The 11,967-nt window shown below is 57.5% G+C and overlaps 1 protein-coding gene across 1 annotated transcript; it reads left to right on the top strand.

Moving 5' to 3' along the window:
* Positions 1-2,391, top strand: KLHDC7A (kelch domain containing 7A). Its single transcript, XM_067311292.1, has one exon. The coding sequence runs from the start codon at positions 1-3 to the stop codon at positions 2,389-2,391; it is 2,391 nt and encodes a 796-aa protein (XP_067167393.1).
* Positions 2,392-11,967: the final 9,576 nt, after the last annotated feature.

Here is an 11,967-nt window from a genome sequence, read left to right as displayed (position 1 = left end):
ATGAGCCGGCAGGTGAGCCCGGACTGGCAGTCAAACATGCAGCTGGCCGGCAAGCTGGTCCTCTCCGCCGCCGCGCTGCTGCTGCTGACCTTGGCGTATCGCTTCTACAAGTCGCGGGCGCCCACCGGCAAAAGCGCCCGAGCTGACCACCGTGGGGAGCCGGGGCAGAGCGAAAACGCTGCGCAGGACGGGGTCCGGGAAGGAGCCGGCGCTGGAGAGGCGCCGCGGGGCCCCCGGCGCCGACGGATCGGCAGTGGCGGGGCCAGGTGGGCTGGTGGCCAGGTGGCAGCGGGTACCCGGGCTGAGCAAAGTCTGCTGGCGGGCAAGGAGGAGGAAGGAGAGCGGGGCAGGCTGCTGGTCTCCGAACCGGATGAGACAGCACCGGCAGCGGGAGGTGAGCCAAGCTCACCCGGCCTCGGGGAGCCGGCAGCTGGACCATGCCACCGGAGGCAGGAGGAGAGCGCGGGCGCACATGAGACGCTCTGCCTGGGCACTGAGCTTCAGCCGGGAATCCCTCCTGCCCGGAGAGACGGTGGTGGACATGCCCAAAGCACAGAGCAGGATTTGGCCGGGAGAGCCATGAGCGCAGCACCAGCCCAGGCGAGCAGGGAGAAGACACAGACCCTCAGCGTCACCTCGGACCTGGGACTAACGATAACAGCGAGCAACACGGGCTCGGACACCTCCTACTCTTTCTCCTCGGTTGCAGAGATCCGAGTGGAGGAGAACTACATCACCGAGAAGCAGGCCAAGGCTGGGCCCGGGCTGGCAGCCCCTGCAGCCTCCGGCCTCAAAGGCAAAGTCTACGACTACTATGTCCAATCGACCTCCCAGTCGGTGTCCAAGGAGAGGTCTCGCCCCTACCTCCATCCGGGAATCGCCCCGCTCCACAGCTCGGAGAAGGTCCCCAAAGAGCTGCAGGGCTTTGAGACCTGGCTCGGCACGCGCCGGTCCCACGCAGCGGCCCCGGATTCAGAAACACCAGACCACGGGAGAGCATCGGTGCCCCTAGCCGACCTCGCCACCTCTCCTGTCCCCCCGCCGCCTGCGGGAAGCTCGGCTGTTTCCCACGGGGGAGGCACAGGAACCAGCACAGGCCCTTCCTTCGGCCGCAAGGACAGCGTCCTCTGCATCGCTGAGAATCCTGACCTCCAGGTGCGGATGGACAGCTTCAGGGTCCCAACATCACCCGGCAGGACCACGGTGGCCAGCACGCCGCCAGAGAGCACCCACCGCGCAGCCCCGCAGCCCCAGCCCCAGCTGGAGCTCGTGGCTGGCGCCAGCTTCTTCCAAATGCCACCAGCCTTAGAGCCCACCCCAGATGTCCACCTGGACCTGGGGAACTGCTACGAGGTCCTCTGCATGGCCAAGGCACAGAAGCTGGGCCACCTCCAGGAGGCTGCCTACAAAGTCATGAGCGACAACTACCTGCAGGTCCTGAGGAACCCTTCCATCTACGGCTGCCTCAACGCCAGCGAGCGGGAGCTCATCCTCCAGCGGAGGATGAAGGGCAAGAAATGCGTCGCCGTGGCGGACATCAGCACGCAAGAGCCGGGCCTTCACGCCAGCAGGCTTTGCTATTACGATGACGGAGGTGACCGCTGGCATCATCTCTGCCACGTGCCACCAGAGGCGGTCTCCAGGGGGTGCGCCATGTGCAGCATGTTCAACTACCTCTTCGTGGTGGCCGGCTGCGAGGGCCTGGGCCGCACACAGAAGCCCTCCAACCGCGTCTTCTGCTACAACCCGTTGACCAACATCTGGCGGGAGATCTGCCCCTTGAACCAAGCGCGGCCCCACTGCAAGCTGGTGGCCCTGGACGGCTGCCTGTACGCCATCGGAGGCGAGTGCCTCTACACGGTGGAGCGGTATGACCCGCGGCAGGACCGCTGGGCCTTTGCCGCCCCCCTGCCCAACGACACCTTCGCCGTGGCCCACACGGCCACGGCGTGCGATGGGGAGATCTACGTGACGGGGGGCACCTTGCGCTACCTGCTGCTCCGCTACGCCGCCCGCTCCGACAGCTGGACGGTCGGCCTCGCCGGCGGCAGCAAGGACAGGACCGCCGAGATGGTCACCGCCAACGGCTTCATCTACCGCTTCGACCTCAACCGCAGCATGGGCATCGGCGTCTACCGCTGCAGCGCCAAGGCCAAGCTGTGGTACGAGTGTGCCACCTACGCCATGCCCTACCCGGCCTGCTTCCAGTGCGCCGCGGTGGGCAGCCTGGTGCACTGCGTCGGCCGGCACTTCCACCTCCGCTTCCTGGCCGACAACGTCTCGCCGCGCTTCGGGGCCAAGGCTCTGCAGCCCTTCCCGGCACCCCGCGGCAGCCTGCTGCCCGCTGTCCTGGTGCTGCCGCAGGCGGGCAGGGTGCAGACGCCGGTTTGAGGGCACCACGCTGCCTCGGCGGAGGCAGCTCAGGTGCAGTTGGAGGGCGGAAGCCAGGTCCCTGCAGGAGCCACCAGCCCGTGTTTCCCTCCATCAGCAGGAGTCTCCTCAAGGAACCGGCTGACCTAGCTGGAGCGTTGGAGCAACGCCAACAGGGCGAAGGCAGCCTGGGCCCGCCGACGAGCAGCCGTCGTTCCAGTCCCCGTAAGGGGAAAAGGGGATGAACCGCACTTTTCGTGCTGCCAGCAAACCCAACCCCGATGACACAAGGCAAAGCAAAGCAGGGTGGACCCGTTTGCTTAGAGGTATTTAAATTAGGTGTGTCCATTTAGATGCAAAGAAAAGCCAGTGCACTGCCCAACTCTACAGACACCGGATCTCAAATACCGACCCGGACACCTGCGTGCCCAGCCTAGACCGCATCTTTCGCACATCCTGGTGGTGCCAGCCTCATCGCCTGCCCTGTTCACCTCCGCTTCCCCAGCCGGAGGTCAGCATCGCGGTACCCACCTCCCTTGCAGGGTCACTTGCGAGTCCACCCCGACCGCTGCGGAACGGGAACACCGGTCCACGGTGTCTGCTGTTGCCTTGTTATCTACTACCTTGTCCTCGGCACAGAATAATATATATATCTATTTATATGCACGCTGTGTATATAGACGCTACAGAGCTATAGACAGTTGGTGTTAAATAAAATCAAAGCGAGCATTCGATAAATTTAACCACGGGCTGCTGTTGTGCGTCATTTAAAGCCTTAGCAAAACCTAACGGGAACAGAGAGGCCGACGAATGTTTTACATAGCTAATTACGGCCCCGACAGCATCTCTGAGGAGGAAACCAAGACCAAAGCAGGACCCTTAGCAGGAGCAACCAGCTGAACAGTTGGGCCCGCAGGTGCCCCGGTGCCCGGGGGGCGAGGACATCTCCTCGCACCACCTCCGTTGAGGCCCCGGCGCCCTGCCAAAAGTCTACCTTGGGGCATTATGTTCTCTTCCCCTAAATCCCCGGGCCATCATCCAACATTTCCATAGCACCGAGATTAAAGGTGTGAGGGACGTGCCAGGCCGCAGCGCTGCGGAGGGGACGGGGACCCGGTTTGGGGCAGAACGGGTGAGACGGCCCCGAGCTCGCCACTGAAGCAGCCTTCGGCTGAGGTTGAGGGCAAGCAGCAAAGGGAAGGGCGAGGAGCTGCCGCCGCCGTGAGCCTCCCTCGCCTTCGGGGCCGGCGGCCGGGACTGAGCGCTCCCTGCCCTGCTACCCCGGCGGAAAGCAAACGACACGTCGCTGGGGGATTTTTTTTTGCTTGGTTGTTTTTTTCCTCCTCCAAAATCCCGATGCAAGGGAGGCGCTGCGGGAGCCGCGATGCTGCAGCCGTGCCCGCGTCTCCGCGCGCCGCATCGCCTAATGCAACGCCACGGCCTAACGCAACGCCGCGGCCTAATGCAACACCCCAGGCAAGCGCCGGCAGCCACGAGCAGCGGGAGAGAGGCCTGGGCTGATGCTCTCAACCCCTGCTCCAAAACGAGCCTTCGCCGGCGGCCTCATCCAGCCCCCCTGCTTTGCAGCCAAAGTCAGCCCTCGCGCTAGGTTCGGTGCTTTTTTGCAATCAGGAAGATCCCGACTCATTTATTTAGGCAATTACGCCGTTCGATGTACGTTGCTTCAGCTTCTTAATTTTTACATTTTTGATTACGGTAGGAAATGGCAAACGGCGCATTCCTCATTTACCAGGCGCACTTATTTTTTTTTTGCCTTCGGAGCGCACCGAGCCGCGTTCGAATGGCAACTGGAAGTCAATTAAAGAAGTGCAAAACCGGCGTTTTAAAATCTTCTCTATTAGTGAAAGGCGGCTACCTTAAACGTGTCAGCTCCACCAGGGGAAAAAAAAAAGACCCAAAAAACTGAAAGTGAGCTTATCCAGACATGCTTTGCATTTAAAAGCGACGCGCGACATGAAAGAAATACCAAGCGCGGCCAGCGAACGAATTAAGCATCGCGTTCACGACCACCCGGAGCAAAGCGACGCCGGTACCTAAGGAAGCACCTAGCAGGGATTTAAAACCGGAGCGACCGTGCTGCCCGGCGCCGAGGGCATGTCGGCCCTTCGCGGCGTTCGCAGGCGCCGCGACATTTCCCCCCGCTCCCGTTCGGAGGCTGAGCGACCGGGAAGGTTTCCCGGGAGCTTCCCATGGGGACGGAGTGGCATGGCCTTATCCCGCTGCGGCCGGGGAGGGATGAAGCGGAAGGCGAATGGCAGCGGGGATGCAGTGCCTTGCGAGCATTTTGGGAAAAAATGCGGCCGTTTGGGCCTTCCAAGCTAGAATAACAGCCTGGCGAGCGATGATTTAATTAAAGCCTGCGCGGCGTTTGGAGGAAGAAGGGCTCGGAGTGAATAAGCGCAGGGGTAAAATACAGGCTCCAGCATTAGTCGGCGCCAGCGTCGTAAATGCGAATCAGAAATGCTTTAAAAGGAAAAAATAAATTAAAAAAAACAACACTCCTGGCTGGAGTTTACCACCCTGCGGCTCCGATTTCGCATTCAAGCAGCTAATTTGGCTCGCTGCAGCCCGAGCCGGCCCCGCGGCGGAGGAGACGGACGCGCGTTTGGGGCCGGCGCCGTCCGCCGAGGGCCCCCTGGGTTCACTCCTGCCTCTCCAAGAGCAGGATAAACCGCTAGCGAAGGGGGGGGGGGTTGCAGCCGAGAAACCATCAGCTGCGAGGGAAATATTCGCGGGGAGAATTAAAATCGCAGGACAGGAACGGGTTCGGAGGTGGTGGCTGCCCCGCGGCAACAGAGCCTCTTTGGGGGAAAAAAAAGAGAGAAAGAAAAAAAAAAGCTTTACAAGAACGGCGTTTCCGTCACATTTTCGCTCCCCCAGGGCCCCGCCGCGATTGCAAACCGCCCGCTGCCTTCATAAAACTTTCAATCCCATTTTTACCGCAGGTCAAAAATTCAGCATCGAAACACGTTGGGAAAAAATAAAACGAGTTTTCCCCCCGCGCCGCCTCTTTCCTCTTTTTCAATTCCTGGCCAGCAAATAAATGCAAAATTGCAAAAGTGGGCAAAACCAAGGGGAAGGGCCTCTAAGCCTCCGGGCGACGACCAGAGGCATCGCTCCGGGGAAGCAATCCCGTGGCGGCCTTGCAAATGCCGCTGCGTGCTTGCAGAAGCGGAGCGGTTTTCCCGGACCGGCGATGCCCTGAGCGAAATCTAGACATAGCAGCACCCTCGCTGCTGTCTGCTCTCCCTTAATTTTCATTAACACTTGCCCTCCTGCGCATCGCCCCAAATGCAGCTGCTTTTCCCCCTTCTTTCCAACAAATAAACGGAGAGCCGAAGCGGTAACAGCCGTTTGCACAGAGGAGAGCATCTGTGCCAAGCCAAGCATCCGAATTTTTTTATTTCTGCATGACGGGCCGAGTTGGAGAGCTTTTTATTTGTAATTAAAACGCAGCCATCGCAAGCCTTTTGTTTGCCGCTAATCGGTTCTTTCCTCCCTTTCTCGTTCGGGATGCTACGCGAGGGTGGAAATGGCAGGTCAGTACCGCTGGAAAAAGCAACGGTAGCCCAAACAGCCTTTAAGAAAAGCGAATCCTGTCCTTGCGGTGCACGGATTTAGTTTCCGGGTTTTTTTCCCCCGGCCTGCAAACGTTAGCACGTCGGGGTAGGGGAGCTCATTCGTACGGGCCCGTCTGCCTTGATGCTTTTATCGGTAGCGCAAGGGCACCGACCCGCGTGAGCTGCTCCGTCACCCCCGGGCGCTGCAAATACCTTAATCCACAGCGGACCCGCGCTGCATCGTTTGCAACCGGTGGCGTTAAAGATAACGAGCGGCAATAACGCGCAAACGTCCGCCTAAGCCTCTAGCGGCTCCCCACGACTCCCGGAGCATCCTCCACCCGCGGGCTCCCCTGCCAGACGGAGGATGCCGGCTGGGAAGACGACACCTTTCGCCGCTCCCGGCCGGACCGAGTGCCATCCGCGGGACGGCTCGCTGCCTCCATCTGGGCTGGTGGGCGGCAGCACGGGAAAGGCGCTGCTCCACTTGCTCTTTTTTGCCCGGAGCGAGCGATGCAGCCCCGTGTCCGGATTGGGAGCAGCAGGGCCGTGATCTCGCTGCCTTTTCAGCTTAAACATGTCACTCCGGGTTACCGTTGGACACCTCTGGCGCCGACCCCTGCGCGGAGCGGATTAACCGACCGAGCAATTGCTCGGCTCACGGGCTGCTCACCGAGAGCCGGGAAAGGGAGCCCAGGGAGTGGCGGGCTCCTGCGGAGCGTTGCTGCAGCGCCGACGGCCGTCGCTGAGCTCCAGGAGGGACGAGAGAGGCGCGAGCATGGCCGGGCCCATCCAAACCCGTCAAGCGCTGCTCACCCTTCACCCGCAGCAAGCCACTCTGACACACGCTCCGAGGCGCTCCCGGCACCGGCACTTCTGCTTCACGCACCTTTTTCTCCCTTTGCTTTATTGGCACCAGCCCTTCGCACTGCTTGTTTCTTTTTTCCCTCCTTTCTCTGCCCCGAGGAAGGCACAACGTTCCCTGTTTTGGGACGTCAGCAGGGTGAAAGCCCTGGAGCAGAAGAAAAGCCGAGTGGGCTCCAGGCTTTAGATGCCCTGAGGAGCTCCAGCTCCCAAATCCTCTCCATGCTTGCTAGCTTAGAGAAGGACTAGAGCATTTCCCATGCTACCTTCCCTTCCCCGGCAGCGTTGCATGGCCATTTCCATATTTTTACCCTCCGGGTTGTTTGTGAGGCGCTCCCGGCCCCCGCCACGCTCCCAGAGGGACACACAGACATGCTCCTACCGATTCCCGCGAGAGCAGGCTGGAAACTGCTGCTTGCAGCAACAGCTTTGCTTTTAAACACCGTGAATTAAGCATGATCCAAGCTCTTCCAGACCCAAGGCTGAGATGGGTTGGGAGCTCGGCGGGTCGGATTGCGGCCCGGAGCGCCACGGGCGGCGGCCCCGGCTCCTGCGGGGACTCCAGCTCTATTTGCCTGCCTAGGCGCCGGGCAAGGTCGGAAGCGGGCGGCAAATAAGCAATGGCTACAGTAAACTTTATTCTTCTACTAAATATAACCCACGGCGGCGCAGCCAAAATTGTCGTTAAAGGTTATAAACCGTTCCTGCCTGCTTGCATACGCAGACCAGAAAGCCTGGAGTTCGGCTTTTGTTTGCTTTTAAGAAAAACCTTTTCCCCAGGCACAAGCGAGTTAAACCCCGGTTCTCCCTAGGCTGGCATTGCACGGGCGGCACGATCTTAGGGACCCAAAGCCCGCGAATCCCCGCTCGTCCCCCCTATGCAGCAGCAGCACATTCATTTCCGTCATCCCGTTCCCCCGAATCCTCCCTTTTCCAGAAAGGGCGCCCAGAGGCATCTGCAGAGGGAAAAACCTCTCTGGCTCAGCCCAGCCATCGCCACCTCCGGGCATCGGAGCGCTTCGGCTACCGGGGTTTGCTCCCAGCCCCTCGGACGCCTTGCTGCACCCCGGGAAAGCAAAGCACGGGCAGGCAGCACCTCAAGGAAGGGTTTTCTCTGCGGCGGCTCCGAGCCTGGATGCTGGCAAGGGCATTTTGCTGGCAAGGGGACGCTAAGGGCACCAATATCGCCCCGAGGACACTGCCCTGGCTTTGGTAGGAGTCGCGCTGTAAGTGATGGCGTTGCAGAGCGGCGTGCGAACAGCACCGAGGGCCAGAGCCATCCTCCCCTGCGCCGCTGCTGGGAAGGAGTGGGTTTTCCCGGGAATGGTGGCACCGCAGCCCTGGGCTGCTCCCACCCGGATCCTCAGGCTGTGCTGACCCCTCCCGGGCTGCCGCCTGCACGAGCGGCCACTTCTCCTGCCTTGGCAGTGTTAGAAACAGGGCAGCCGGCCCTGACCGCTCCCACATGCTTTTTCCCTCTCTCCCAAGGGCATCCCGAGGCTTCCTGGAGGCCAGGTAGGTTGGTCAGCCTCGATGCTCCCCGCTCCAGCAGCTGGCTGGGACCTGCAGCTCCGCTGCCCGCATCCCCATCACTTGGGAAGGTTTTTACACAAAAGAGCACTGGGCCACCAAAAGACAGCCTGGGAGCTGGGAAGACCGCAGAGCCGATAAGACACTCATCCGATGCTTTTCTGCTCTGGCCAGTCCTTCACAAAGTGGTGAGGAAAGGAAGATGAGGAGAAGGGTGTACTGTGTCCTGAAGAAAACTGCCCAGGTACCGGGAGGTCCTGGATGGCCACCGATTTTGGGGGGCGACTGTGGCCTCTATGCCGTAAAGCAGACAGATGCTATGAGGACTAGGGATAGAGAAGTAACAAGGAAAAGGTTTCCGGCTCCCAAGACCCCCCACCACAGGCTCCCTCATCTCAGTCGCTGCCCTCAGGGGCGATAATGAACCCCCGAGCATGGTGGTAAGAGAAAAACAAGCGCTTGAGCTAAAGATCCAACAGCGGCTGCCGAAGGAATCATTAGAAATAAGTAATGGACTTCAGAGATCATTTGCAGAAGACATCTAAATCCGTACCTGCAGCCTTTCTGCTCTCACCAGGGAGCTATTGCTTTTAAAGGCAATTTAGCACTATCTCTGCAGGTTGTATCAGCTGAGCCCTGGATGCCCAGCAGCTAACCAGCCACACAGAGGCCCTCGAGAGATGACTGCCAGTTCAGGACAGATCTCTTACATACGTGCAAGTCCAGATCAAATTTATCTCCTGACTAGCACATAGGTAGCTGCCCTTGACTCCCCAGCGGTCCCGCATCCTCCTCTCGGCCCTGGAGCCCTCAAATCCTTGTTTTTGGCCTTCCTCAGCCCTGTCCTGGTGCCCCACGGCCATGCCCTCATCTCCCACTCCCGCAGTCGACAGCTAAGGACAGCAAGACGGCTTAGCAACGTAGACATTCGTCACCTCCAACTCGTTTCCTTTGCTACACAAGCCAAGATTTGAGTCTGAGCCCGTAGAGGTGACTCATCTCCTGCGCGCTGTCATTTAAGGGCATTTGAGCACAGGCGCTTTAAGTCAACACCTCCATTTACATTCTTGGGAGATGCATAAGAGGACAAAACCAAAAGCCGGGAAGAAATACAGCATTTTAAGGGTTGTAAAAGGGGTAGCCACCTGCCCGCTTATGGTGCAATAAAGCGTGACTGTAGTATGAATTTATGGCCGATAAAACGCGCAGCACACAGATCAGAGATGCCATCAGTAGTTTATAAACACATAAAATCACAACGTTCCCTTCCGCACATCAGCGCTTCCCCTCAGTGGAAAATGAATGTACCTAGAAGAGGAACTGTCTAAAAATTCAGCTGTTCTCACTAGTCCCAAAAAGGAGTCTCCCCTGCAGCTGGCCAGGACCCGAAAACAGACCAGGGATCCCTGATGTTTGCCCTTGAACTGCATCTTCCACCAGATGCTCCCAAAGCCTCTATCAGAGCCGCATTTATTACCAGTTTGCTATTTATGATTGAAGTGTGGGATCTCCAGTAAGGCCAGGAACAACTGGAAAAATAACCAGGCAGCCCAAGAATAAGCACACAAAGAGATTTTAAGGTTTGCAGAGACTACTGAACAGCCCTGGACAGTCACGGACTCTCTCTCCACCACTGCAGTCCGAGGGTCTCAGCATCAGCCCCTGAGAACCTGCTCAAACATCTTTTTATTCTGGGGTCAGCAACTGCAATGGAGCACAGCATGAGCTGAAAGTCCACGTCGTGCGTGAAGCCTAAGCCATTTCACATCCACCTTTTGGATGTTTGACTGAGCAGAGAAGTTAAAACACTTAACCGACCTGGCCCTCCCCTGCACATGCTGGAGGTGTTAAAAACGCAATAGACCTAAGCTAAGTGTCACACGACTGCCCTAAATACGCTCAGACCTGGTGCTCAAGGGAAAGTGGAGGTGAAACGACATCCAGAGTGAACTGTGGCCCAGGATCCCCCCCAAAAAATCCACATCCCTCCCTTGAGCTTTGCCCATCTTTGGAGCACAGCTCAAAGACTGGCTCCTTATGGGGTATTCTTGCCATCTAGTGGCTCTTCGGTTGAGTGCAAACACTAGCAGAAGGGATTTTCCCCACGGCTTTCATCTCTAAGCAGCATCAGGCCAGCTGATGCATGGTAACTCCTTAACTCTAGTTATAGAAACGGGATTTGAAAGCCATTATTTCCTTCTGCTCCCTCAGCTCCCTAGGCCAAGGGCCATCTTCTGCTCTGGGCACGCACAGGCCCTCCTGCACATCTGTGATTGGGGTTGCCCCTATGCCAGTAGCTATCTGAGGACTTGGGGTCTAACAGGTGAAGAGCCATTTCACAGCTGACACCCATGTTGCTGTTTTGCCTGTATTTTCCTCATTTGTTTGTGTCTTGAATCCTTCAAAAGTTTCGGTGGTCCTAGCAAAGGGCCCAGCTCTTGAGCACACAACCCCATCATCTACCCTGACTGCTCAGGGTATTGCCGCCCCTCAGCCACCTGGCACGTTCCTACTCCATCCAGGGGCTGACAATTTACCTCCCACACACACACCTCAGCTCTGGAAAGTGTTTGGCAAGTTAGAGCACACTCCCGGTTATGGGTGAGCACTGTAGGTAATCAAAGGTAGGTAATCAAAGCCCGAGTAGACCCCATGGCCAGAAGAAAACAGCCCAAGGGATGAGCATCTCAGCCTGTACGCTTCCCCTGATTATAGAAGTTCACCAGTCAGACCCCAAAGTTGAGAACTCAATCTTCTTTCAAGTCTTGCAGTATCTGGTGGTTTTTCCCCTAAGGTTTTTATTACTAATATATCAATGCATCTCATGTTTCTGCAGGAAAAACTTGAAAATACAAGAAGTATACCCTTGCGTCTCAAAGCTGGCCATAAAAGTGATTCAGGGGATTATATTTTTAAGCCGCTCAGCTATTTCTGAGGAAATGGAAGGCCACTGTCTCACCTTAGCCCCCAAACCCTTGGTTTCAGTCCTACCAAGACCCTAATTTCCTCTCTTACACCCTATGGTGGAGAAAAAGATGGTCACCCAGTCTCATGCTGTTCACTGCTTTCGCTGGTGTGGAACCTTTTTCAGAGGGACACAAAGAAAGGGGCAGAGCGCAGCTGTAAAAACGAGCAGTTCAGTGGATTTCAGCCAATTTATCATGTGAGCATTAGCTCTAACAGGGCAAGACTGACTTAGAGGGCCAAGATCCAACCCATCGCATGAAGGACATGGAGGAAAAACTTGTAGCAAAGATGACTTTGGGTGCAAAACACCAGTGCTGGATTCCCAATTTGGACACAGCTGACATGTCTGAGAGCTGCAGTCTTGTTCTGCAGGACCTCGAGACCCCGTGCATAACATGTTAGGTAATTTTATCCTTCTCCATTGCCAAGAGCTCTGTTCTGCCCAGAAATTGTCAGAAAACAGATGCTTCAAGTCCCCGGCAAAAAAAAAAAAAAAGCTGTGCTTAATGGCATACTAATGAGCCTTTTTATAGCCCATAGCTTGCCCTAGTCTGCTGTCATGTAGCTTGTAGTGGAAATCAGTATTGGACAAGGCTCAGTGCTTTTACAGTGGCATATTCTTCCCAGCAACTCACTTCCAACCTTGTTTAGGAAC

This window comes from Apteryx mantelli, chromosome 26, assembly GCF_036417845.1.
Source record: "Apteryx mantelli isolate bAptMan1 chromosome 26, bAptMan1.hap1, whole genome shotgun sequence".
Lineage (NCBI taxonomy): Eukaryota > Metazoa > Chordata > Aves > Apterygiformes > Apterygidae > Apteryx > Apteryx mantelli.
This window is presented reverse-complemented; position numbering and strand designations above follow the sequence as displayed.

Excerpts from the sequence above, each read along its gene's own strand:
- KLHDC7A (XM_067311292.1), top strand. The coding sequence starts at position 1 with ATGAGCCGGCAGGTGAGCCCGGACTGGCAGTCAAACATGCAGCTGGCC.